At 44.5% G+C, this 27,416-nt stretch overlaps 1 protein-coding gene across 3 annotated transcripts in view; it reads left to right on the forward strand.

Moving 5' to 3' along the window:
* Positions 1-27,416, forward strand: part of SGK3 (serum/glucocorticoid regulated kinase family member 3) — a 652,786-nt gene that overhangs the window by 251,679 nt on the left and 373,691 nt on the right. For all 3 annotated transcript variants that reach the window (XM_086965820.1, XM_086965822.1, XM_086965821.1), the window contains 2 exons: positions 2,572-2,655; positions 18,974-19,046. In XM_086965820.1, the coding sequence (XP_086821946.1) occupies positions 2,572-2,655; positions 18,974-19,046 (157 nt within the window). The remainder of the gene's footprint in view (positions 1-2,571; positions 2,656-18,973; positions 19,047-27,416) is intronic.

Genomic DNA, 27,416 nt, shown 5'->3' on the forward strand with positions numbered 1-27,416 from the left:
GTGCTGCTGTGGAAACCCCACTTCCCAAGCCGGGGAGCAGATTTACTCACAGTAAAAGTACTAGTGAGTAAATTGTTTTACAAGTATAAATAGCTAATATCATTATCTGTCTCCCAGGTGTGGAATTACAATGGTAAAACTGTGTATGTTACACGTAAGTTCAAAGTAAGCATGCAAATGGCTTTGAGAATCTGGCCCGTAGTGATTTTCAGGAGAAAATAGTGTGTTTGTGGCTCCCACTCTTAATTATGTTGTTAAATTATCTTTATTAGATTTTCTCCAAGGTCATCCTTAATAATCTTCAATGCATTCAATAATATACTTTTTTTTTTTTTTTTTGTAAATGAAAAATGTTTTTAATTGTAACTGTGCATCGTTTACAGAGTATATATAGTATTAATATATCAGCACTTGTAGCATTGTACAATCCCAAATGCGGTGTTAATCGAAACAAATCCATCCCGCAGCATCACCTTCCCCTCCCCTTCATCGTTGCCCGGCTGTGTACCGACAAATATGACTCCTTCACAACGTCATGCCTCGCCTTCCCACAATAATATAATTGACATAGTAACAATGTTAGTACATTGCCATATCTTTGGTGGTATAACATAAGGTTCATGTGCCTGAAACAATCATTCGCTATCTTTATAGGAACCATACTCTTTATGATACAAATATTATTGTTGAACACCAAAGAGGTGTAATGGGGTCATGGTGTCTGCTGTTATGGATTTCAGATTTAAGTTGGCAAAGTGACTTTGAACATTTCCTAGATGTGCACTGTATAGTGCAGGCATTCTAAACAGGTACGCTGACTTAAACACCACCGGTTACAGTAAACTGAAATGAAGTGACAACCTTAAAGGTAGAAGCGTTTGGGATTATTATAATGATTGAGGATTCTTTTTTTGTAAAGACATTAAAGATCTTACACCTTCGATCTTGGTTATAAAGGAAGACTCAAGATCTTATTATTGTTTGAGGTTGAGATGTTTCATGGAGTGGTTTGTGTCTTTTTTTTTAAGCAGTTTGCCTTTTGGATCACTTATGGCATTAGCCATTTTTCTTAGAGTCTTTGTTTTCCACAGGCTATGTCAGCTCCAGCAGTGAAGTGTATGGATTGGATGGTAAAATTTGAAAGCAGTATAGTGTCACAGACAGTTTTCTCAAGGCGTCTACCATCCATATTTCTAATATGGCTATGACCAGTGTAGTAAGTCAAACAATCTTGTGTAAAGAGGTTTCCTAGGTCTCGCATTGCTCTTTCTGGCTGATTTAGCTACCTTTCGGTGCCAATTGAGTTTATAGATTTTAGAGGTGGTGTGAGAAGACATAACTTTTTAGACCTCCTTAACTTAAAATGCACTATTGAAGAAGTCCATTTTGCAAATTAAGTGTACAGAAAAGAGAGGCATCCAAACGCCTGTTTTTGGACCTTCATCCTGAAATAAGACAGAAGTGAGCTCTGTGAAGATTAACTGCTTGGTATACAGTGTGGCTTAATCTAGTAATTAAAAGCAAACCAGCACAAGTAAATCGAAAATAGTTCAAGTTCAAGTTCAGGAATTTGTATAGCGCTCTACTCACCCAGAGGGTCTCAAGGCGCTTGAGGGAGGGTGGGTGCATTACTTATCGAATAGCCAGGTTTTTAGTTGTTTTCTGAAGGAGAGGTGGTTCTGTGTAAGTCGGAGGTGAGTGGGGAGAGAATTCCAGGTTTTGGCTGCTAAGTAGGAGAAGGATCTTCCTCCCATGGTGGATCTGTGGATGCGCGGAATTGTGGCGAGGGCTTGATTGGATGATTGTAGTTGGCGGGTGGGTGTGTAGAAGGACAGTCGTGTGTTGAGGCATTCGGGTCCTAGGTCGTAGAGGGCCTTGTGTGCGTGGGTGAGGAGACGGAACGTAATTCTCTTGTTGACGGGGAGCCAGTGGAGATCCTTCAGGTGACCGGAGATGTGAGCATGACAGGGAATGTCCAGTATGAGTCTGGCTGAGGCGTTTTGGATGCATTGGAGTTTTTTCTGTAGTTTGGCTGTGGCCCCGGCGTAGAGGGTATTTCCATAATCCAGTCGGCTGGTGACCAGTGCGTGGGTGACTGTCTTTCTTGTTTCGGTGGGGATCCAGCTGAAGATTTTTTTGAGCATGCGATCCAGCGGAAGATTTTTTTGAGCATGCGTATCAACTTCCATTGGTCATGCAAATAAATGTGCATATACATGAATCTAAGCGAATATAGTTATAAAAAACTACAAATGCATCAGAAATGTTCAGCTGATAAGCTATAGTTCCAGGTAAGTCTTTTTTTTTACTACAAGGATTTTTAAAACATCTGCACTTAAGTGATTAGTTTTAGACTATAACCTTTACATTTCAACATGTATGGAATGCTGCCTCTGAAGTTAGACATTGAATGCAGCACAAATGAACACACTAACATTAATTATTCAGTCCTCGCCTGTGACACCACTCTGAGTTATTACAAATGTTTTAATTTATTTAACAAATAAAATTGGTCCATTAGAGGTTGAAAATGTTGTACAATTTACAAGTATTTCCTTTTTGCTTTAACAGGTTTACAAAGTCATAGTGTCTGTTGGAAGAAGTGAATGGTTTGTTTTTAGACGATATGCAGAGTTTGATAAACTTTACAACACGGTGAGTAGTTGGTTTTGAATGTCTTTTCTAAAGTCATTTTTGAATTTCTATATTCAAACTAGATTTTGATGTTTTTTTAAAACTTTTGTTCTTATCTATTTATTTGCTTCTGTTTAAATTTGTTTGGATTTACTTCAGGTTCACCTCAAAGAATCATGCCAGGTATGACTAAATCTAGGTTAAAATGCTGAAATTGATAAATGTGTTGGAGAGAGTTCACTATGGGAGCCACAGGGAACCTGCTGGCCGCATTGTTGCACAGTTTGGCGCAGAGGGCAAAGGTCTGTTTGTCAGTATCCGTATCCATTGTGAAAACTATTCTGTAAGCCTGGTGGTGTTGGAGTTGGGCTGTGACTGCAATGTAGTGCAATACAGCTGTCGTAACACTTCTTGTGCCATCACTAGGTCTTCCAATCTGGTGTTTCCTATTTTTCTTCTTGGAATTTCCACCTAGTGGTGAAGCATAAACTTCTTTACAGCGTCAACACTAGGAAGCCCCGTATAGGAATGATGGTCTTGCAGGTATCTGAATAATTTCGGCTTTTAGGGACCTGATTATAGATGCTTCCTATTTTTTCTTCATTTCTGGAGTTTTTCCATACCTTTTTGATATCCTGCCTCGGTCTGCTTGTGAGAATCATTTTCATGATTGACTGGATAGACTGATTAGGCTGAGCCTGTGTTAATACAGGCACTTAGTCCACCATTCCACTGTCTCTCCGGAACTCATCTTCATGTACCTATTAACATTTTCGTAGCTCTGCTATATGGACATTTCTGCAGTTGCAGCTGTATTGGCAAGGGTTCCTGGCTATTTCAGAATGTGGATGTTCATAGTGGGAGGCCATTGACGGAAAAGCCTGGGAAAAGAACTCTGGAAGTGGTTCCCCATTTTGCGTGGTCATTCTCAAAAACGTATCTGGTTTGTGGCCTTTAGCACTCTGAGGAGTTGATTCTGTGGCCCTGTATTTTACACAAGAGCCAGAAGTGACTTTTGATCATATTGTCTGGTATTAGTTAATTGGAGTAGAACATGGCTTTCAACAAAGAAATTAGCAAACAGTTTGGCCGTGTCTTCTGATTTACTAATTAAAGAATGACTTCTGTTTCTCAGAGGGTTGAAGGTTTGCTATGCCTTTGTGTTAAAGACATTTTCGTAATGGGCTTACATGCATTTTTGGTTGTCTTCTTAAAAATTTGAAAGATCTCAGTTAGCATTTTTAGGAAGCTTGCAATCTTTACTTGAGAAGAGATCACTTTTGTATCAGTTACCTTACTTTCTATTTTTTTTTACTTTTATATAACATATACTTGCCTCTTCAATCACTATACATCTTTATAAATCGTTAGTTGGCAAATAAAATCACCATAAAAGAATACAAATCAAAGACAATAGTATCAACTTCATGGATGATAAAAACAAACAGTATGGTTACTCCTAAAAAACTGTGAACATTAAAATCGTCAATCAGTTCTCGTCCTCCTCGACACCCAGACAGCTCTTAAAAACAAATACAGTAAAAATTATATGCTCAGTGGGAAACGTCTGAAGATACATCAGGGCAGGCCTAACTTGTTTCAAATTCAAAGATTTCATCAGGGAAAAAAAATGCTTCCTCAGCCAACTAAATAGGAGCAAAACATTATAAAATGCAGTATAGCTTGCGGATACACGCTGTCCTAGCCACAGGGTGCCATTTCCTCAGACCGTACCCACCCACATGGGGTTGCCATGAGGTAGTGCAGTTGATTGAACCTAAACATTGCCAGTAAAAACCTGCCCTGCTGTGAGCAAGCCCAAAACTAGATACAGCTCCAACCCCTGCACAGTTTTTAAGAGCATGTGACCTTGAAGTGATGGCTTCTGAAGTTCTAAGACTCTGTGCGCCACATATGAGCATTCCAATAACCTGTTAACAACTCCCCAGCTCAGGAACGTGCAGGGAGGTAGGGTCCAAAAAAATGCCTGGCCTGCCTATGGAAGAAAAAGCTGCCTTAACATAAGCTATCCACTTAAAGCTATCAGGTCCGACACTTGATCAAGCCCAAGCTCTGCATGCACGGAAAATGCTGGGATACACTGGGGAACCTCAACCATCTTACGTAAAAAATTATTCTCCATCGTTTGGATCCGATCTAACTTTTACATACCCCCAGACCTTACTGCCACAGCGAAGCAGTGCGATACACTTCGCCTGATAGATTTTTAGGAGATCCCTTGGTGCCCTGGAGCCAAGCCTGAGTTCAAACTTAAAAATCGCCCCCATTGTTTTTACAGACGCTAATCTTTTTGCATCGACCATGCGTTTCCAACAATTATTAGCGTCAAATAAAGCACTCAAATAAGGGAATGCTTTGACTTTGCTCAGGATAAAATTAGGTACCTTTAATAGTCTTGCTTCTTGTCAATTTGTGGCCCACTACCATACGTATGACTTTGAAAAATTAAACAAGTCAAGGTGCCTCATAAAAGACACATACCTGGCCAGCAGCAAATCCAACCAGTGCGCAGTTCGAACCATGAGGACCGCGTCATCCGCATATAATGAAACAAGGAAATCTGTCACCAAGCTTGAGGCAGTCAGCCGAAACTGATATTTAACATACAAGGAGACAAAAAGTATGCACGCCTGACGAACCACACAGCTCGTCAAGAATGAGCGAGAACACGCTGCACCTTGAAAAAAATGCACTGAGGCTGAATTTTGAAAGGAGATCAGCTAGGAGGTCCACACTACTAAGATTAACCCCCATCTCACTGAGCAAAGCCCAGAGCTTCATTCAATTCACCCTGTCAAATGTGGATGTCAAGTCCATAAATACAAAATGCAGAGATTCAGACCGGGCCACTGTGTATTTATTAATAATTAGATGGAGGTTTAAGCATTGGTCTGAAGACGACCTCCCTGCCCTAAAGCCATATTAGACATCACTCAAAATTGTATTTTCTTCTGCCCAGTCGCACAACCTATTTAAGATCACCCTCCCCAATACCTTGGCCGTTGTATCTAATAAAGATATTGGCCGATAACATTGTGGGTTCTTTCTCTCCCTTCTTAAAAATTTAAACAATCATGGCAGTAGACCATGAGGGTAACAACCCCTCCTGTGCAGCCGCATTCAGGACCTGCGTTAGAATTGGGGCTCAGACCGCTGTATTTGCTTTAAACAGTTCTGGCAATATGCTGTCAGGGCCCAGGGCCTTGTTGCTAGACAAGGCAAGAATGCCTTGTGTAACTTCATGTAGAGTGAAGATCACTCGATTACCAACTATTAAGGGTGCAACAGGGGTAAAAACACCCCCGCCAGCCCCCTGAATGTAAATACCCTCAAAATGATCCACCCACTGTCTCTTCAGTTTAGCTCAAAGTTTCTGAAATATTTAGTTTTGGAGTTTAGTTCCTGAATGAAGCATGAGTAAGAGAACTTCAGACTGTTTTTCTTTGCTTTAATTGAATAGATTCTATTGGCACATTCTGTGACCGAAGTTCTTAAAGTTTCAGGCTTGTGAGATGACACCAGAGATTAGTATGATGATTGGCCATGAGTTCATGAAGTGCAATTAAGTCAGCTGTACATTTTGTGTGAAGGATCTTATTAAATGGATTGCTAATGGGGGATTCATTTTCAAAAGTGATTGTGTCAGCATGATTTGGAAAAAGTTGAAGACCTCAGATTAGCGGATGTACAGTGGATTTAGTAGAGATTGTTAGGTCAAGTAACTTTTCTTTTATATGTTTTGGATAGGTGAACAGTTAGTTTGTCATGCTTGAAGATGTGCTTTGTGTGTGTCTGTGCCTCTGTATATGAGTTTCTGTAAGCATGTTGTCTGTATACATTGGTACCATAATATCTGTTGGAATGGGTGTCTCTGTGACTTTACCCGTTTGTCTACTTTTAGTGCTTGTTAGCCTTTTGTTCTCTGTGCATTGGCATCTGTGTGTCATTTAGTCTGTGTTCTGGGTGCCTCTAAACTGTTGATTTATTTCCCTGAGGATCTGTTGGTTTGTTTGCATGAGTATGTGTAGGTGTGGTGTCCTGTTTGCGCCTGGATGCCCTTGCTTGTGTTCGGTGTCTCTTTATTGATCTGTTTATTCACTCCTTATGTTGTTGCTCTATGTGCTGCTCGGGTGCATCGGACCGTTTGTGTGTTGTGTTGGACCATGTGTGTCTATATGTGTATTGTCTACCTGTGTCTGAATGTTTTCGGTGCTCGCATACCAGAATGTTCCTTGGTCTGTGTGAATGTGTCATGTGGATATCACTTTCTACATATGTTGAGCTGCCTGCATAACTTGATGTATGTGAATGTATGTGGTTTGTCTCAGTTTTCATGAACTAAATACCAATTTGGTTTGCCAGTGCTTATTTTTGTAGCATGTGGCACATAATTTACTTAGGTCATCCAAGTAACAGTGTTACTACAACTCAGGTCCACTGTATTCGTTTTTAGCTAAGATTATAAAATAATGCAATATTTAATTATTTGTACCTTGTTTTATTTTTTTTATTTTTTCCAAAGATATGTTTCTCCAGTATTGGAATCTTTCATAGATTCACATGCCTGAATCATTCCCCGTTGTTGAGACGGGAGTCTCAGGTATATAAAAAAGCAGTGCTTCGTAGTATAGCAAACTGAAAAGAGCCCTAGGCCTATTTCCTTTTTGCAACCCATTGCCTTTGTTATGTAAAAAGGCCCAAACTTTTCCCTGAACCAATCAGAGCTCCTCACTCTCTAGAACACTCCTGAGAGAACCTTCTACCCCTCAGATTTTTCGCACACTTGTGCAAATAACACACTTCCTGTGCTAAATCCGAGGTGAGCCTCTCAGGGGAGGAGGGTGGGCGCATGTGAATCTATGAAAGATTCCAGTACTGGAGAACTAAAGTTACAGGTAAGTAACTTGTTTTCTTACTCCAGTATTGGAACGTTCATAGATTCACATGCCTGAATCAGAATAGCGAGCAGTGAAAAAACAAAGCACATTTTCCTGATACATTACATAATCATGCAATACCATTAGAAATGAAGCATCATCTTATATACATATATCCACACTCATATAAAATGTGACTTTGTAAACAAGAGAAATTATGGATGGAGGGATGCAAGAAAGGCTCACCGTTACTGGATGATATTCCGCTGTACCGCCTCTTCCACCGCCGCATCCGATTCTGCGGCTGCCTCCAAGCAGTAGTGCCTGGTGAAGGTATGCGTAGATGCCCAGGTTGCTGATCTGCAGATATCCTGGATTGGCACTCCTCCAAACAGTGCAGTGGATGTGGCCACCGCCCTCGTGGAATGTGCACGGACTCGTGCATTCAAAGGCTTTCCAGCAGCTTGATGACAGTAGACAATTACACAGGAAATCCATCTGGCAATTCCCCTCTTTGACAGTGGGAAACCTTTCCTGGGTGCGCTGAAAGCGACGAATAACTGAGAAGACTTGCGAAATGCCTTCATTTCTTTCAAGTAAAATTTCATACATCTCTGAACGTCCAGCGAGTGCAATACTCTTTCAGCCGCTGTCGATGGATGAGGAAAGAAACATTTCAACACCAATGGTTCGTTCAAAGGAAAATCAGTTGGCACCTTCGGAATGAACTTCGGGTTTGTCCTGAGAATCATTCTATCCTCCTGGAACTGCAAGAAAGGCTCCTGAATCTTGAGCGCTTGTAGTTCACGTACTCTTCTCGCTGAAGTCAATGCAATGAGAAGAGCCACTTTCCAGGACAAGAACTTCAGGTCTGCCCTGTGTATAGGTTCAAATGGTGGCTTCATCAATTGAGAGAGTACAATATTCAGATTCCATAATGGTGGTGGAGGCTTTACTGGTGGAAAGACTCTGAATATTCCTTTCAATAAATTGTTTGATAATCCTTGAGGACCATAAAGATGGGCCTGACGATGACCTCCTGTAGCGGGATAACGCAGCCAAATGCACCTTGATGGAGGCGTGTGCTAATCCTGACTTTGCTAACAGCAGAATGTAAGGTATAATTTGATGAGGTGCAGCAGTAAGAGGGTGAACATCATGTCTCTTACACCACAGACAAAATCTCTTCCATTTCATCCTGTAGGTTTTGTTGGTACTCTCCGCTCTGGCCTTGGACAGGATCTCCCTACATTTGTGTGAGATGTTCAGATGGCTAAACTCACAGTGTTCAGGAGAAAGGCTGCTAATCACAAGGATTTCGGGTCCGGACGGAGCACCTTCCCCTTGAACATTGTCAGAAGCGATGGAATTAGGCGCAACCGAATGGACGGTCCTCCGACAGCAGCAGTAGTTCCGTGAACCAGTGTTGTCTGGGCCACCACGGGGCTACTAGGATCAGCCTGCACGGCTCTTTCTTGATCTTCATCAGTACGCGGGGAGAAGAGGAATTGGAGGAAAACCGTAGGCAAAGATGCCGGACCATGCCATGGAAAACGCATTCCCCCAAGATCCCTTTTGGGGAAGCCAGCTTGCGAAGTACTGGCATTTTCTGTTTTCCCCTGTAGCGAAGAGGTCCACTATCGGTGTTCCCCATCTTCGAAAGACGCTGTCCAGGATCCCCTGGTCTAGCTCCCATTCGTGGCAGGAGGATTTTAGCCTGCTGAGAGTATCCGCCTTGACGTTCTGATCCCCGGGGAGGTGTTCTGCTGCCAATGATATTCCTTGCTGAAGAGCCCATTCCCATATCTCCTGGGCTTCCTGAGACAGGGAGAGAGATCTCGTCCCCCCTTGCTTGTTCACATAATGCTTCGCCGTGGTGTTGTCTGTTCTCACCAACACCGGCGAACCTTTTATCCTTGGCAGAAAAGCCAGTAATGCCAAGCGGATCGCTCTGAGCTCCAGCAGATTTATATGTAATTGCTGCTCCTGTGCTTTCCAACGACCGCTGAATTGAAGGTCCTGAAGGATAGCTTCCCATCCTTCTAACGATGCATCCGTCATTACCACTAGTGGAGCCACTCTTACCAGAAACGTCAGTCCTTGAGACACATTTGCTTTTTGTGTCCACCACTTTGCTGCCTGTAGCATCACTGGTGTCACCCTTATTGTATCGTCGAAGGATCCCTCCGCCTGATGCCATTGGAGATCGATCTGTTCCTGCCATGGTCTCATCCTTAGCCTGCAGTAAGGCACCAGGGGAATACAAGAGGACATCGTGCCCAGCAAGGATTTGTACCTGCGGACTGAAAGAGACTTTCTTTTTACCAAGTCTTGGAAGAGGGACACAATCCTCAGTTGTCTTTCCTCGGAGGGAAACGCTTTGTTGCATTCCGTGTCCAATATTGCCCCCAAAAATGTGATCACTTTTGTTGGGTGGAGATTTGACTTTCCCTCGTGAAGAGTCAATCCTAGATCGGCGAATAAGTCTATGCAGGCCTGCATCGACGCTCTGGCCTGCACCTTTGATGGTGCTTTGACTAACCAGTCGTAGAGGTTAGGAAATATTTGATGTTTTTGCTTCCTCAACACAGCCGCCACTGGAGCCAGACATTTCGTGAAAACTCTTGGCACTGACTTCAAGCCGAATGGCAGTACCCTGAATTGGTAATGTCTTCCAGCTACCCAGACCCGAAAGTACTGTCTGTGTGCAGGATGTATTGGCACGTGGAAATACGCGTCTTGTAGATCCAATGTGGTCATATGATCTCCTAGGTTTAATAACGGAAGGATGTCCTGCAGAGATACCATCCTGAAAGATTGTTTCTTGAGATAGGTGTTTAAGGATCTGAGATCCAGAATGGGGCACCACTGGAGCCTGTTTTTCTTGATAAGGAAAAACCGGGAGTAAAACCCCTTGTTTTCCTGGGATTTCGGTACCGGTTCTATTGCTCCCTTTCAGAGCATTGTCCGAATCTCCTGCCGGAGTTGATGCAGATGGTTGGCTCTCTGGTGCATCAGTGGCGTACAAGGAGGCGCTTGAAGAAATTCTAAGGTGTGACTGAATTGAACTATTTTGAGGACCCATTGGTCCGTTGTTATTTTCCGCCTATTGTGAAGATAGTGGGCAATCTTTCCACCCAGGGGAGCATCTGACAGAGCCGGAAGCTGGAGGTTGTCATTGTCGACGGGTGTGTTCCTTTCCCCGGCCACCCCGTCCTCTTGGAGTTGATTTTGTATATCCTCCTGATTGACGCTGGTTGTATTGCTGACGGTAAGGCTGCGATGAGGACTGATAAGAAGAAGAATATCTCCCCTGTTGGTATCCTCCTCTATACGAGGAATGTCCTCTACCCCTGGAGCCACGAAAAGGGGTTTTCCTGTATTGCAGTGTTCCCAGAGCCTTTGCCATATCAGTATCCTTCTTGATACTCTCCAGAGTATCATCAATATGTTTCCCAAATAATTCTTCTCCATTGAAAGGGAGGTCTAAAATCTTGTTTTGTACCTCCGGCCTAAATGCTGTTGCTCGCAGCCATCCTTGCCTGCGCAGGATCGCAGCTCCTCCCAATGAACTAAATGCCGTGGTATCTATATCCATAGAGCAGTCTATGACTTCAGCCGAAGTCCTCTCTCCTTCCATGAGAATTTTCTTCGCCTCCTGCTTCTCTGGATCCGGCACCCGGTTAACGTATGGAGACAGGTCACACCACATCTGCCTGTCATACCTTCCCAAGATAGCAAGGGCATTAGCAGCTCTCACAAGCAGAGCCGACATTAATGAAAACCGTTTTCCCGCGTTATCCAACCTTCTGCTCTCTTTGTCTGGAGGTGCTGCAATCGGAGCAGATGGGTTCTTGGATTTCTGTTGTGCCGCCTGAGTGATAACAGAATCCGGTTTGGGATGTCCCAAAAGGCAAGATGGAGCATCCACTGGTGCCTTATACTTCTTCTCCAGTCTGGCCAGAACCAGTGTTACCGTTGCTGGCGTCTCCATGATCTTTAATCCTTCCGTCCAAATATGAGACACTATAGGCAGGGATCGTACGGATTTCCGATTTGAGTCCTTGAAGTCATATAGAAAACATTCCGTTTTCTCTTCTGTCATGGTCAGTGCAAATCTCTTAGTGGCTCTTTCTATCAAATTATGAAATCCACCAATGTCCTCCGGTGGAGAATCTACTGGTCTCTGCGGAGGAGTTGAAGGTGATGGGGCGATATAGTCATGCCATTCTGCACTTGTGTCCGCAATCTCACCATCCTCATGATCCTCATCCGAGGTATCGTGGTGTGTCGTCGGCGGTGGGGACCTAGCAGTAGGTTCCATATTTAAGCTCTCTCCTACGAATCGGCGTCCCTGGAACGGATCGTGGACGTGGAGTAGCCTCTAGGGCCTGTTGAGCGACTAGAGTCGCTGGGTATCTCTTCCTATAATCCTTCAACATTCCCTGGAGATCCTTCAACAAAGAGGATGGCACACTGTCATCTCCTCCCGTTTCTGTTGACGATATTGGTGCTGTTCCTGGGGTTGTTCTTGATAACCCCCATATTCCTCCTCAGAATAGTCTTCTTGGTACTTGACCTGTAATTGCGAAGGGCTACTGGCAATTCCATACTCATCATCTTCTTCCGAAACGTCCTCCTCCAGTAGGTGAGATGGCAGCAATGGGGAGACCTTGCTTGGAGATGTAATCTCCGGTGTTATAGGTTTTTTCCCAAGGCACCAACCTTTTTTCTGGTGTTTTTTCCGTCCTCGACGAGCCCGTCGACGAGATTCCCATCGCCGTCATCGACCAAGTCATCGTCGTCGACGCCACCATCGACGTTGTAGTTACCGTTGACGCTGTCCTCGTTGACATAGTCGTCCTCGTCGACGCTGCCGTCGACACTGCAGTCGTCGACGCCGCCGTTGACACGGTCGTTGACGTCCTCGTCAACGGTGAAACAGTCGTCGATATCGCCGTCGACGGTGAAATCGGCGACGCTGTTTTCTCACCAGCCTTAACATTATCCTTTTTCGTCGACGACTGAGGTGTTTTTGTCGTCGTCGATGGTCCCTTTTTTGTCGACAGTCCCGTCGACAGAGCTGAAACAGCACCCTTCTCCTCAGAATGCGTAGAAGAAGACCGCTTGATGGTAATCTTGATCTTCTGAGGTGACTGTGGTGGATCTGAGGTGGATTTTTCTCCTTTCACCTCACCAGCAGAACCCTTCTTCCCCTTAGATGAGACTGAAGGGGATTTTGAAGGACTGTGCCCTGAAAACCCTGGAGTGGTCTTTTTTGGGGCCTTCTCAGGTCTTTCCCCTGAGGAATGTGTCTAAGGAGATCTACTTCTCTTCTGAGATCTCTTAGACGCCACAGATTCCTCCTCACTCTCACTGGAGAGGATTTCCTTCCTGGCTTTGACCTTCTGGAGCCAGATCAGTAGCCTTCCCTCACGATCCCTCAAGGTCTTATTCGAAAAGGTACGACATACCTTACAATCTGCTGCCTTATGGTCTGGATAAAGACAGTAGATGCAGTCCTTGTGAGGGTCATCTGTATAAAGCCTCTTCTTGGAGCAGGTGGAACAAGCTCTAAATAATCCTTTTTTCTCCTTATCAGACATTGTTGATGTTAAAACCTCAAATCTAAGTCCAAATACTGTAGAAGTAAAGAGTTTGAGCAGAGCTCAAAGGAGACTCCCTAGCACAACGTGCGGTAAAAAAATCTGAGGGGCAGAAGGTTCTCTCAGGAGTGTTCTAGAGAGTGAGGAGCTCTGATTGGTTCAGGGAAAAGTTTGGGCCTTTTTACATAACAAAGGCTATGGGTTGCAAAAGGGAAATGGGCCTAGGCCTCTTTTCAGTTTGCTATACTACGAAGCACTGCTTTTTTATATACCGGAGACTCCCGTCTCGACGACGGGGAATGATTCAGGCATGTGAATCTATGAAAGTTCCAATACTGGAGTAACGGGGTTTGCAATGCAGTCTTCCCCATGAAGAAGGTAAGTACCAATACCTCGTGGCATCCAGACTCTGGTTGTCAGATAGAGTTCTTAAAGTCATCCCTAAAATTATCAGCCATGCACTCTAGACTCAACAGTTTCCATAAGCGGGAGTGCCAAATGGAGATGGCCGGAGCTTCTCTCTTCTTCCATGCCGCCGCCAAGGTGATCTTGGCCGCCCCAATACTGAGCCACATGATCTTTTTATCCGCTTTAGTCTGATGTTCCAAGGCTGGATCTCATAGGCCCAAAAGGGTAGTAGCCATAGAAGTGGGGATGGGGTAACCCAGCATCTCTTTAATGTGAGCTAAAATCTCTTCCCAGAAGGGGCGGATAATGGGGCAGTCCCACCAAATATGCTGAAAGTCCCCTAAGAACCCACACCCCCTACAATACCTACAGGAGGCACCGGGAAAAATTTGTCGAAGTTTGGATGGGTGTAGTTACCAGTCCATCATGGTCTTCATGTGGGCCTCTCTAAGTTCTAAGGAGTGGTTACATTTTGAAATTTCCGACCATAAGTGCGACCACTCCTCGTCAGTGATAACTTGCCGAAGAATCCCCTCCCACATGGACATGTATCTTGGCCAGGGTGTGATTGCAGTGGAAAGCAAAAACCCATATATGAATGAAATGACTCCCTTCATCGAAGAGGTCCTAGTAAGAAAGGCCTCGAATTTCGTGAGGGGGCGCGTAGCTGCATCCCGTACCTAAGGGGTGAGTGCCCAGTGGAGTAGTTGTGCATGATGGTACCTCTCTGAATCCCCGACCCCATAGTCTTGCTTACAATTATCGAAAGAGAGTGGGTCGCAATTATAGAAAAGATGTGTTAGTGCGAGGCATCCTCCCTCTCTCCACGCCGCAAAGGGGCCCTCCCGTACCGCTGGGGGAAGAGCAGGGTTAAAGGGAATTGGTGTAAATGGGGAGGGAAAGGTTGTCCACCTGTCGTCCCTGGACACCGAGTCCCACACTCTCAAAGTTGTGCGAGTGGGTGTACTGCTATATACATTCCTAGGCCTGTCACACTTGGGTCTCCAGACTAAATCCCAGATGGTCCTCCCTGCAACACTACGATCCATATGCAGCCAAAGTTTTTCCGATTCTAACTGCGTCAACTCCACCAACACCCGAAGTTGTGCTGCCTTATAATATAGGTGGATGTCCGGGAGCCCTCTCCACCCCCCTCCTTCCTTGGGCGGCGTAGACTAGAAAAGGGAAAGCGCGCCCGCCCTCTTTGCCAGATAAAGCGAAGAATCATGGTCTTCACTCGCCTAAAAAAGTCCCCGTCTAGTTCAATGGGAAGGGCCTGGAACAGGTACAGCAGCTTAGGGAGAAGGGACATCTTAATAGCATGGATCCGACCCATCCAGGATATGAACAAAGGCTTCCACCGGGCAAGATCCGCCTGGATCCGTGTCAGTATAGGGGGGAAGTTGGCTGAGTACAATTTCCCCAGTGTAGGCGTCAGATGTACCCCCAGATATTGAATAGAGGCACCTGCCCATGGAAGAGGCGTGAGTGCCTGAAGTCTAAGCACTTCCGATTGGGGGAGAGTGAGGTTGAGTATGTACGACTTGTCTAAGTTGATTTTAAAGCCCGCTAATGCTTCAAATCGCTCCAGCTCTGACTGCACAATTGGGAGGGAGTAGGCCAGCTCAGAGAGGGATAAAAGGACATTGTCCGCGAATAAGGTGATTTTGTGTGACTCTCCCGTAAAGGGCAGACCTTGAATATCAGAATTAGCTCTGATCGCCAGAGCCAAGTGTTCGATGCTTAAGGCAAAAAGTAGAGGTGAAAGGGGGCACCCCTGCCTAGTGCCCCTCGAGTGATTACAAAAAAAGAGGATTGGCACCCTTTCACTGCGACTCTGGACCGGGGGGATAGATATCACGAATCATGGATAAAAATTTAGAAGAAAAGCTGAACGCTGTCAGCGTCTGGAATAGAAAGACCCAATCCACCCTGTCAAATGCCTTTTGGGCATCGAGCCCCACTAGTACCGCCGGGATTTTAAACTTATTGGCCTTCTCTATCAGATGTACTATACACCGAGTGTTGTCGTGGGTCTGGCGTCCCTTAATAAATCCAGACTGGTCTGGATGGATGAGAGCTGGCATTAGATCGTTAAGCCTTTTCGCGATTTATGGAGGAGTACAGCTTCGCATCCAGATTAAGTGGGGCAATGGGCCTGTAGGAGGCACATCTACTAGGGTCCTTCCCAGGTTTGGGTATGACCAAAATCATGGCCTCCGCCATAGTACCAGAGGTCTCGCCATCGTCAGCCATTCGATTAAATAGGCGGACTTAATATGGGCTGAGGTCAGAGGAGAATGTCTTGTAGAATATACCTGTATAGCCGTCCGTCCCAGGTGCTTTATGAGGATTCAAAGCCTTAATAGCAGAGACCACTTCCTCACCAGTGATAGGAGCCGAGAGTGTCTCGTTCCATTCTGCAGAAACCTGGGTTAGAGGCAGTGCCCGCAGGTACTCACGTTGCTGAGCCGGATCCAAAGAGTCCCCTAAATACAGGTTCTTGTAAAAAGAGCTCAGCCTTGACCTCGTCCCTGTGCGTGACTTCCCCCGAAGGATCCTGGATCCCCCCTATATATTCCCGCTCCCTTTTATCCCGCAGCTGCCTGGCGAGATGTTTACCAACCTTATTGCCCTGCGAGTAGGATAGATGCCTCAATTTCAGTAGGGTGTATTCCGCCCTATTATTGTAGCCCAAAGTTTATCCCTAACTGCCGTCAGATTACGTTGTATCTGTCTAGTGGGGTTCGCTTTGTGGGCTTTCTCCAGAGTGGACAGCTCCTCCTCCAGTTGCTCCCTCTCCCGGCCACACTGTTTATTGAGAGCAGCATTGAGGACTACGCACTGTCCTCTAAAAAAACGCCTTAAAGGCGTCCCATGTGTTGCATACTGATGTGTCCTCCGGGTTGTTAAGGGGCAAGAAGTCAGCGATGGCTCCCCTCCGTTTATCACAAGAGTTTTTGCCACGAGCTAACAATGCCGGGAAGTACCACCTGGGGGCGGCCTGGCCACCAACACCCCAGTTAAGACAGATCGAGGATAGACTATGATCTGAGACTGACAGCTGAAAGATCTTGGCCTCTCGTAGATCACCCTGTAGCGACTGGCTAAAAAAAAATGTAATCTAAGCGTGAATAGGACCGGTGAACATGGGAGAAGAATGTGTAGTCCCGGGATTGGGGATACAAAGTCCGCCAAGTATCTAAAAGGCCCAGGTCTCGAATCCGCTGTTGTGTGTCTGGGGAAAATGAGCCCATGTCAGATCGTAGTGGGTGGGTGCTGTCAAGGTCCTTCTTCCACAACAGGTTAAAGTCACCCATGAGAAACAACGGCCCCTCAGCAAAGTCTGTAACTTTCCCCAGGAGAGCGTGGAGGAACCCGGTCTAACCAGTATTAGGAGCATACACCGCTATGAAGGTACACATTTTCCCCCGCAATCGACCCTTAACCATGACCCAGCGCCCGTCTTTGTCACTCTGGACCCCCAAGGGTTGAAATTGTACGGCAGAACAAAACATGAGGGCTACCCCCTTTTGTTTCCTGGAGGCTGAGGACCGATAAATGAGTGGAAATTGTTTGTGTTTGAGGTGTGTGTCCTCCGACTTGACTAAGTGGGTCTCTTTGAGGGCAACTATGTCCAGCTGGTGGTCTATTACATACTTCCATAGCTTTTCGCGCTTCTGGGGGGAATTAAGCCCTTTAATGTTCCATGTCTCAATAGTAATAGGCATCAGAGCTGAAGACCAAATCGCTGCGCCCTGAATAGCCCCAACCCATCCCCATCCCTGGTGGCTAGTGTGGAGCTACCTACGATGGCACCACCCCTCCGGCACCACCCCTCCCTGAGTGTCCTGCAGGGCCCGAGCTCGCCCATATGTCTCCTCACCCCCCCACAGTGAAAAAACGCCCTCACTACCCCTCCTACTCCCCCCCCCCCCCCTGCACCTTCACCAGAGGGACAGACCACCAAAACAATAGCACTCAGCAAAAAAAAAAAACCAAAAAAGGCCGCCACCACTTCCCCCCCAAACCCCTACAAAAACACAAACAAGAGCGATCCAGAACACTAAACAAAAACCAGTGCTCTGTCTCATTGCAGGGTGAATACGCCCCCACATGGACCAGGGGGAACAACGCGTCCAGGGACCCTGTCCGCGACCCATCTCGGCGAGATCTCATGGAAGAATCATCGTGTCAATAAGACAGCACAAATGCACCCTGAATTTCCCAGCCAAAAGGCAGATCACCATTCATTGAGCCTATAACCTCTAGAAATCAGGCCATCCTGAAGTGTAGGCCATCCCACCACCCCCAACAGTGGCAAAGATTAAGCATAAGGATTCTGCAGAGAGTTCACATAGCGACTAGCAGCCCCGGAGTCTCAGCAGAGGTTCCTGCCACCCTCACATAGTAACCAAAAAGAGCCAGTCTGAGGGAGCGTTGCTACTGACAGGGGAAGTACACAGTCTTACCTTTGCCGAAGCCCCAGAACCCTTGGAACCTCCTTGCCGCAGGTGCGATAGCTCAGCGCAAAGCAGAGCCCCTCCGTGGGGCCAAGTAGACTCACACCTGCGGGGCCACCTTTTGATCGTTGTCAGCGTCATTGTACCTTGTTTTTAACATGTGAGCTAAATATTACACAAATATTTCTGCGGTGAGTATTTCGAGTCATTTAGCTTCCCTGCTCGCTTTACGAGTGCCTGACAGAAAAGTTAATAAAAAAAAAACCACAGATATAAAATTAGCCACTGAGATATTCATCGCGTATAAAATCGGCAGCAGCAATAATATGTGTGTAGGCACTTGTCATGAAAATTACATATCTAAGAGCCAATGAAAAACTTTTATGGAATACATCTCATCAGTATGCACTGCACAATGCCACAAGCTTATAAATGTGCAAGTAATTAGCAAACTGGCAAGCAACTGAAAACACATCCATAAATAACTATTTTTTCATAGATGCATGTATAGTTTCATTAAGGAGGTTATCTTTGCATTTGACTTGGTACAGAGCATTACTGACAAAGCTTCGGTCACAGGATATCTTTGTTCCCAAGCTTCAGCTTGTTAGGGGTATTCTGACACTAATGTCTTCTTTTTATGGAGTGGACTTGAACTCTTTTACATGTTTAACCTGAATAAATTGACCTTGCTTTTGCTGCTTAGCAGAATGTTATACGACATTTGATGATTCAGCTTTTATAGTGCAAACTTGATGATTCAAAAATATACCAAGCATTGAAATCTTTGATGCGGTTGCACTTTAATTCTTGGATCCACCTTTGGATGGTTTTGTCTCTGGAATACTAGAACTACAGCAATGTTTTATTCCAGTGTATTAAACATCAAAATGCTGAGGAGACTGTGATAAGAATGCACACATAACTTAAGGGGACCTAAATTCTTCTGTTTGTTTTATTTTAGCTTAAAAAACAATTTCCAAATACAAACCTGAAAATTCCTGCTAAAAGAATATTTGGGGATAATTTTGATCCAGGTGAGTGGCCCTTTTTATACTACATTTGTTTTGAGGTGGTTGGGGACAATGTGTATGTTTTTTATTACTGCTCTCCTGGCAGGTGATCCTTTTCAGCCGGACTTCACTTACCTTGGTAGACATAGTGCTAAAAGACACTGTGTGGGGACAATTGTACTGCTGTTGACCAGGTTCAAATGCAAAAATAACAGTTGATGGACAGAATGCAGAACAATGTCATACATTCACCCCAGTACAGAGATCTGGGCCTAAATCCATCGTTTTTTTGCACTCCACACCACCCCAGATCAGACATGGCCATATGCAAATCAGCCTTGACCCTGTGCCTCATGGGAACAGTCCAGCCTTAACTGCCAAGCCATGTCTTTCCTGGACTGGAATCTAGCATCCTAGGACCGGTTTCTGGCTATCAGCCGTCTTCAGCCAGGATAGCTTGACTCCAGTGGTGTGGAGAGCATGAGACTCACGTCTGAGCATACCCATCCCACTCGGGGTGACAAATGCAAAAATAACAGTTGATGGACAGAATGCAGAACAATGTCATACATTCACCCCAGTACAGAGAGCTGGGCCTAAATCCATCGTTTTTTTGCACTCCACACCACCCCAGTTCAGACATGGTCATATGCAAATCAGCCTTGACCCTGTGCCTCATGGGAACAGTCCAGCCCGAACTGCCAAGCCATGTCTTTCCTGGACTGGAATCTAGCATCCTAGGACCGGTTTCTGGCTATCAGCCGTCTTCAGCCAGGATAGCTTGACTCCAGTGGTGTGGAGAGCATGGGACTCACGTCTGAGCATACCCATCCCACTCGGGGTGACAAATGCAAAAATAACAGTTGATGGACAGAAAGCAGAACAATGTCATACATTCACCCCAGTACAGAGATCTGGGCCTAAATCCATCGTTTTTTGCACTCCACACCACCTCAGTTCAGACATGGCCATATGCAAATCAGCCTTGACCCTGTGCCTCATGGGAACAGTCCAGCCCGAACTGCCAAGCTATGTCTGACCAGGTTCTAGACCTTTCATCAAATCTCTAGCGCCTAGCGGATATTTAAGATGGGCCTAACCAATATCAGAAAACACAATGTGTATATTACATTGAACCTTAGACTTTGCTCACACTGCATATTCAAAGATAATTTAAAATCCAAGCGCTTCATCTACACCTGCCATGATTTCAAATATAAGCCCATCTACTTTTTCACTTATTGACAAAACAAAGAAATTAATTTGAGATTTTCAATGAAGAAATGTCTTTATTCTGTTAAGGGCCTCATTAAGAGCTTCATGGTGTGACTCCTGGTAAATCCGCCCCTCGGAAATACCAGTACCTCTATTGTCAGTAACTCCACGGGGACCGAGTTAACAGGGATTACAGGTCTGACACTGAGGGTCCTTTTAGAAATGAGGAATTACTAGGGTAATCGGGCATTCGGGTCTAATTGCTCTGGTGCTTTCTCATTTCTCCCAGGAGTTTCACACTTTAAATGTAGCTCATTACTGCAGCTACAGTCCTTGAGTGAAAAACCTAAGGTCCTGCTACTCTGCAGACCTTGTGATTCCAAAAAAGGATGGACCCATTGTTCCCAGGAACTACAGCATATCTTGAGCAACTTCTTATACCTGTGCTGCTGGTCTTCACCTGGAAATATCTCCCTCAAATGTCTGCACCTTTTTGGAAAGGAAAGAATACATTTATGGTTAATGACAGTGGGGCCATCTTTGATTAAGAAAGATACTAAGTCACTTAGGAGTGATTTCAAGCTGTGAACTGTGTCTGGAACCTATGGTTGCAATATCTCCATTTGTGTACTGATCACTAAAAGCTCCATCTTCTGCGGCGATGTTTGAAGTACTAAGTTTCCAATGGGTTTTTATCTTTTGTCTTGTTCTTATACGTGGGGAATCTGGCTCTCCAGTTGTAAGGTGAAGACTTGCATAGTGATACGTATACCACTGCTAGCAGCCCTGGAATCAAACATCAACTACAAAAGAGGAAAGAAATGTAACACAAACATCTGGTGATTTGTTTGTGAAATCATCTCCACAACCTTCTACGTCCTCAAAACCCTGATGGATGTTGTCTTTCTTATATTTATTTGGAATTATACAAGGGACATGTATTACTGGTTGGGAAAAGGGTATTTACCATATTTTCCAATGAACACACATCTAATTTCATAACAATACAACATTGTGCAAGGACAATTCATAATAAACAGAGAACCTGTAAGCAGGTAACATGAACAATTCTATTTCAGGATTGGAGGCGAGCATCATGCTTTCTTTAGCGCGTACTCATCATCAGCGTTGCCACGTTATCAGTTGTCTTGAGAATGAAATTCAACACTTGTACCCTGCACTATTGTACTTTGTTTTGATCACTGTCTCATCTTACTACACCATTCTTCATAATGTTTATTTTGTTTATTTTTTTTTAACATTTATTAACTAACAAATACTCTTTACTTAATATTAGTCTAACCTGTAATTTTACAAAACTTAACAAATGTGCCTGGCATCAAAAGCACATTTTTTATTTACTAAGAAAAAAAGTTTACCTTGATTTTGTTAAAAATTCTAATTATGCTTCACCATATTGAGTAACAACATACCTATGTGTTATTAGTCACACCAAGAGGTATGTGTTCATTTAAAGTTACATAATGCAAATTCTGCCATGAAGTTGTCTTGAAGTGCTTGTCGGTATCAGTAAGTTCTTGTCCTAGTTTCAGGGATTCCATTTCAGACTGGAGCTTTGTGATTTGTAGTAAATTGTAGACAGTTTGAGGTTCCTTCATATTTTGTTGTTCATAATTAAGTGTGTACTACATTTGCTACATGTGGTCAGAAGTCTAGCCAAAGTGCTTATGTGCTAACAAGGTTATTTGACTTGCTCATTGCCAGCAGTATTATATATTCATGAATAACCTGTAGAAATTAGGTGGTGTTGCTGATTAGTAATATCCATCTGCTGGCTGATCTGGGTCTTGTTGGATGGATGTTGTGAGACTTCTTTAAATGTGTACTGTTATATGGTGATTGAACGGGTGAATGCTGTTCCAGGCACGTTGATAATCACCATCGTAGTTTATCTGTACAGTATTGAATGTGTGTGCATTGTTGTGTCTAATATCTTGTGTTGGAAGTTCTTGTGTGCTGTTATTTAATAGGAATTGTTTTTGCAGGCACTTTAACAGCCAACTATATGGTATGTCTGCACTGTTCTCTGTTTGGCTTTCTGTTGGAGGTTACATAACTTTTGAGCACTGGTGCACCATAATAGCCATGTAAGGTATGTCTGATGAATATTTCTAACCACAGATTCTTCCCCTTTATAATCTCAGGCACTAGACTGGAATTGGTGATTTTTTTCAGCTTTGCTCTCTCACGCGCCAGTATTTCATGTCCTATGGCTCCGCAATGACACCATACCACTCCTGAAGTGACGGAGCAGGACCCCATATAAGCACAATCCCTGCACATTGACGTCAGTTCTTTCATTCCTGCACCCTTCAAAGTGAATCCGGAGCTCAGCTCACAACTTTAAGCTTTTCCAACACCAAAATTGGCCAGGCAGTGTGCCAGGGAAGATGTAGTTCCTGAATACAAGAGGATTTAAGCTGTGTTGTGACTGCAGGAAACAGATGTCGGTTACGGATCCACAAGATATGTGCCTATGGTGCTTAGGCTCTGGTTACAACTCAAAGTGCTAGAAAGCTAAACAGGACTCAACCCCATCCTACCACTCGAAGTCTGGGGAAAAATTGTCCAGTAAATAGTGGCCTTCAAAAAGGCAGTGCTGTAAATTTTTTAGATGCCACCACTCCCTTTGGTGCATCTTTAGTCTCACGGAGCCACAGGTGGACTTCTGATACCTGGCTCTCCCCTGATATTGATTGCCTCTCAGACTCTTTTCCATGGACCATACCAAAGCTGGCCCATACTTCGGCGCCAGGGTCCACCACAGTTTCATAAGTGCCATCGCTGAAAACAACTCAGCTGGTACCAAATCCAATTGCGATGCCTGTTTCTGACCCTGATCTGAAATCAGACCGTTTCAGGCCTATGTTGTGCTACGAAATATGGAAGCCGCAACCTGTGGTTTTACACACCAAACAGACCTGCAGAAGCAGACTTTCCTTTGATGCCTGCATTATCAGAAGCTAGAGGCCTTCTTGAGCTCCAACTCTGATTTGGTCCAGGGCATGCCTAATGTCCCTCACAACACTGATGGTGATGAGGATGTGTAAAATCTGATCCCTGCATTACGCTGATGATTACACAAAATGCTGGTGGCCCTGATGTCACACCAGAGAATAGAACTGGACTCATCACCTGGTTCACAAATGGAAGAAAGTGCATCTTTTTCTGTATTGGTGTGATGAGCAGTAGAAGTGCTTAATTTGCAATTGCCTACTCTGGAAAATAAAGCCAACTTATTGAAGGAAATTCTTCAACCAGGTCTAGTTTCATCTTAGCCAATATTATCTTTTAACAAGATTCTTACGGACCCACTCATGGCCACTTTGTCTAAGCTATGCTTAGCAACTCTAGTCAGCCAACCTGTGGTCAGATGGCATAGGCCAGCTCCTAGAGATCATGACTTTGTGATGAAACACCCAGTGTGCATAAGCTTTTTGGCACAGTCATCCACATCGACGGTCAACCCAAATGCTTTTCCTGAAAACCCCATCGGATAGGGAGTTGAAAAATATTATTACCTTTGGGAAGAAAATGTTTTCCTCAGCTAGTTCAACTGTACTATCTTTGAATGTGGTGTGCCTTCTGTCCAGGTACACCCATGTCTTTTGGGACATGACCAGAAAGATCTTACTTGCTATCCAAGAGATTCTCAGGACCTCACTGGCTCAAATGATCCCATACTTACAGGATGCAGATAAGTGTGTTTCGTGCAGGCCAGGCCACCACTAATCGCATATGCCTTGATACTGGCACCAGTGTAGTGCTGGGTTTTCCATGGATGTCCTTCGATGAATGTAGACCATTTGTGTTAAAAACAAAAAGGCACCTGTAGGAAAGTGCCTCTTTTTGCCTGATGTGATTTTGAACTGTAAGTGCACTGGGTCCCTGCTAACCAGGTTCCCACTGCCACATCTCTTTCCCAAACACTGTACCACGATTGGCGCAATGTCAGTTACTCCTTTAAGTCCGTAGTAAATCGTACCCGTGGTACTTATAGCATAGGTAATTGAAAAGGATCCTCGGGCAGCAGCACTGGTTGTGCCACCCCAGGGACCCCTCACCAAGGCTATGCACTCTGCCATTGCAAGCTGAGTGTCTTTGTACAGAACAATAAGAAGAGTCAACATGGCACATAGCCCTGTGTGCCATGCCAACTGTACACTGCATAAGATATAGGTAAGTCACCCCTACTGCAGGCCTTTAGCCCTAAGGCAGGGTGCACTATATCCTATGTGAGGGCATATCCGCATGAGCAGATATGCCCCTACAATGTCAAGTCTATTCTGGGATGTTTTCAAAACAGGGAAGCAATAGAGAGTACATGGTCTGGATACTTGTAAACACAAGTGTCCTAGCTCCATGATGGCTTCACTGATTTCTAATATGCTTGGTACCAAACATCTTGTCTTAATAAATCCTCACTGATGTCAGTGTTGGATTTATTGATAAATTCACACAGGAGACCATTTTAGAGTATCCCTTGAAACCCTATCAATCATTGGTGTGGTCTCTGACTTGTTTTCATTCCACCACCAGACATGTTTCTGACTTCATAGGGTGAGAGCCAGCACTCTCAGAGGACAGAGACAAAGCCAGCTCTGGGCATAAGTGGTTCACAGCTCCGACAGGACAGGATGACCTTCCTGAATGGTAAGTTTCAAAGGCGATGCTGCCTTTGAAATCCAACCCAGGAACCTCCAGATAGTAGGGGAAGAGTTGTGAGCCTATGAGAACTTTGGGAAACTACAAACTTCGGAAAATAAGTTCTTTCGACTTATTACAGGCCTTCCTAAGAGTACCCCCCTGCTGCCACTAAGGTATGATCTAGGCAGAAAGGCATTAATTGACTTAGCAAGATTAAGACCTATTATGTATTGGCGTAGACTGTGGACTACACATGAACTCTTACACTACGCGGAAGGATTTAAGGATATAATTAATGCAGATGAGTTCCACAAAATAGGATGGCTAAATTAACTTAAAAAAAATGCTGGGCAAACTAGGCCTCTACATGTTATGGGAAAATCCGGAGGTGGCCACTTTTCCAACAAAGACTAACCTTAAAGAGATCTATTGGGAGAAGGTGGCAGAACGGACTTGGAATTAAATCAACCAAGAGACTATGGCTGGAAAATTTCTGCAAGCAAAGTTCCTCCCTAGCCTAGAACCATACTGGGACACTATCACTAGCCCAAGGGATAGGAAGTTGCTTTTCCAGATTAGAGCAGGTTCTCTCCCTCTTAAATCCCTAACAGGCAGGTGGGGAGGCCCTTCAAACAGCTCTTGCCCATCCTGTGGAGCACATGACGAAACAATCGGTCACTTTTTATTTGCATGTAAATCATATGTAGAGCCCAGACGCATCTGGCTTACTCCCATGTGCAAGAACTTAGATACGACCAGCAGTGTAGTGGCATTAAGAATTATTTGTACTAGTTCTTCATTGTTTATATTAATAGCCACTTCTAAATTTCTCGGCTGGTCATGGTCCATTAGACAAAAGTTTTTAGATAAATGAATGAACTGGAGGTCATTAATCAGAGTGTACATATTTTATCTGTAAATTTTATGTGACAATGTATGTGATACATTTTTTATTAATTTTCCAAAACTCTTTTTTAATCAATTTTAATGTTCTATAACAGCTTTTTAATGTTATCTGTAAAGCTTTTATGAGTTCATTCTCGAATAAAGCAACATTGAAATTCAATTGAAATTGAGTAGGGAAAGACAAGCCCCCTTTCCTGCTCCACATTTGACAGGAGGAAAGGCTGGATAATTAGTTAGATGAGGAGGATGGTCCCCACTTGGCCTACACCACCCTTAGAGAGGTACAGGCGCAGTGAACCCATCTCCTTGAATTCTACCATCATGGCATGGTGGGAAAACAACCTATCAGGGCTAGGGCAGTGCCCCTTCCCACAGGAAGTGGTCGCTAGAGGGTGTAGACCCCTAAAGGTAAGTAGCCCATTGGCTACTACCAGTCTCCCTTTGTAATGCCCGTAAATTCAGTATTTAGGTAACACTCCCAGTCCTTAACATCATATTTGAGGGACATGCGAAGACCAGGGCAAAGACCCACTGCACAAGAACTGAAGCCCTGCTGCAAAAGCAAAAGGAGCCAAACCCTGCCTTCTGCTTCAAGGACTTAACAATCACCGCATGCCATATTGTCCTGAACCTGAGAGGACTCTAAGAACCCCGGAGCCCCTCCCGCCTTCAAGAAGTCGCCAAGAAGCTCCCTTGGAGTGAAGGTATCATTATCCTGCACACCGCAGGTACCAATCCTATGAATTTCGGAAGACCCCTGATGGAAGGCAACTGGCTGCTGTACAGGAACTCATCCTGCTTGACAACTTGGACAGACAGCCTCTTCCAATAGCTCACGGTAAAATCAGGCGGTCGACCCACATGGAAAGCAAGTAGACAGCAGTGCTTAATTTGAAAGGTTTTGAAGTGGAGTGGCAGTCGTGTGGCTTGAATTGCTCCAGGGCTTTTTGGTCTCCCAAATTTAGTGAGTCGTAGCCAGTTGTGCGTAGTAATAAATTGGCCATAACGTAGTATGGAATTCATACGGTTCTCACCTTAATTAAATTGTTCAGACCAAACTGCTCAGACAGAAGTTCAGCTGACGGTAAAACCCACTAACAACATATTTTGGGAGTGCATTGGCCATGGCCTCTTGTGTACAGGTAAGTCGCAGCACCTAGGTGGCGCATAGGTGCTGCCAGGGTAATAAGTAGTGCCAACAGCCCCTTTTTACATTATCAGCCAGGGAGAGAGAAGTCTGCTAAAATGAACGGCTGTTGAAAAGTGTCCCTTTCTTGGGCATTTCATTCTGTTCCATCTATCCACGCTCCCTCCCTCCCCCCACCAAGCCACCTGTTATAGCTTTAAGTCTAGCCGCAATGTTCAGGTTTTAAATGTTGTTCACGGTCCCCCTATGGAGATCCACTGAAGGCATTTGGTACCAAGATACACCTCAGGGGTCTTGTCATTAGAGTACCTTCAGTTTTCATTCCTGCATTGTGAGAAGATTATAATAACATTTGGTGACCTAGATGGGATGGGATGATGTAATGTCATGGTGCTGCTTGAGAAAGGATCTAGAAGAGAGAGCTATGTGGTAGGCCATTGTTAAAGTTTGTGGATGAA

This window comes from Lissotriton vulgaris, chromosome 4_1 (genome assembly GCF_964263255.1).
Source record: "Lissotriton vulgaris chromosome 4_1, aLisVul1.2, whole genome shotgun sequence".
Taxonomy (NCBI): domain Eukaryota; kingdom Metazoa; phylum Chordata; class Amphibia; order Caudata; family Salamandridae; genus Lissotriton; species Lissotriton vulgaris.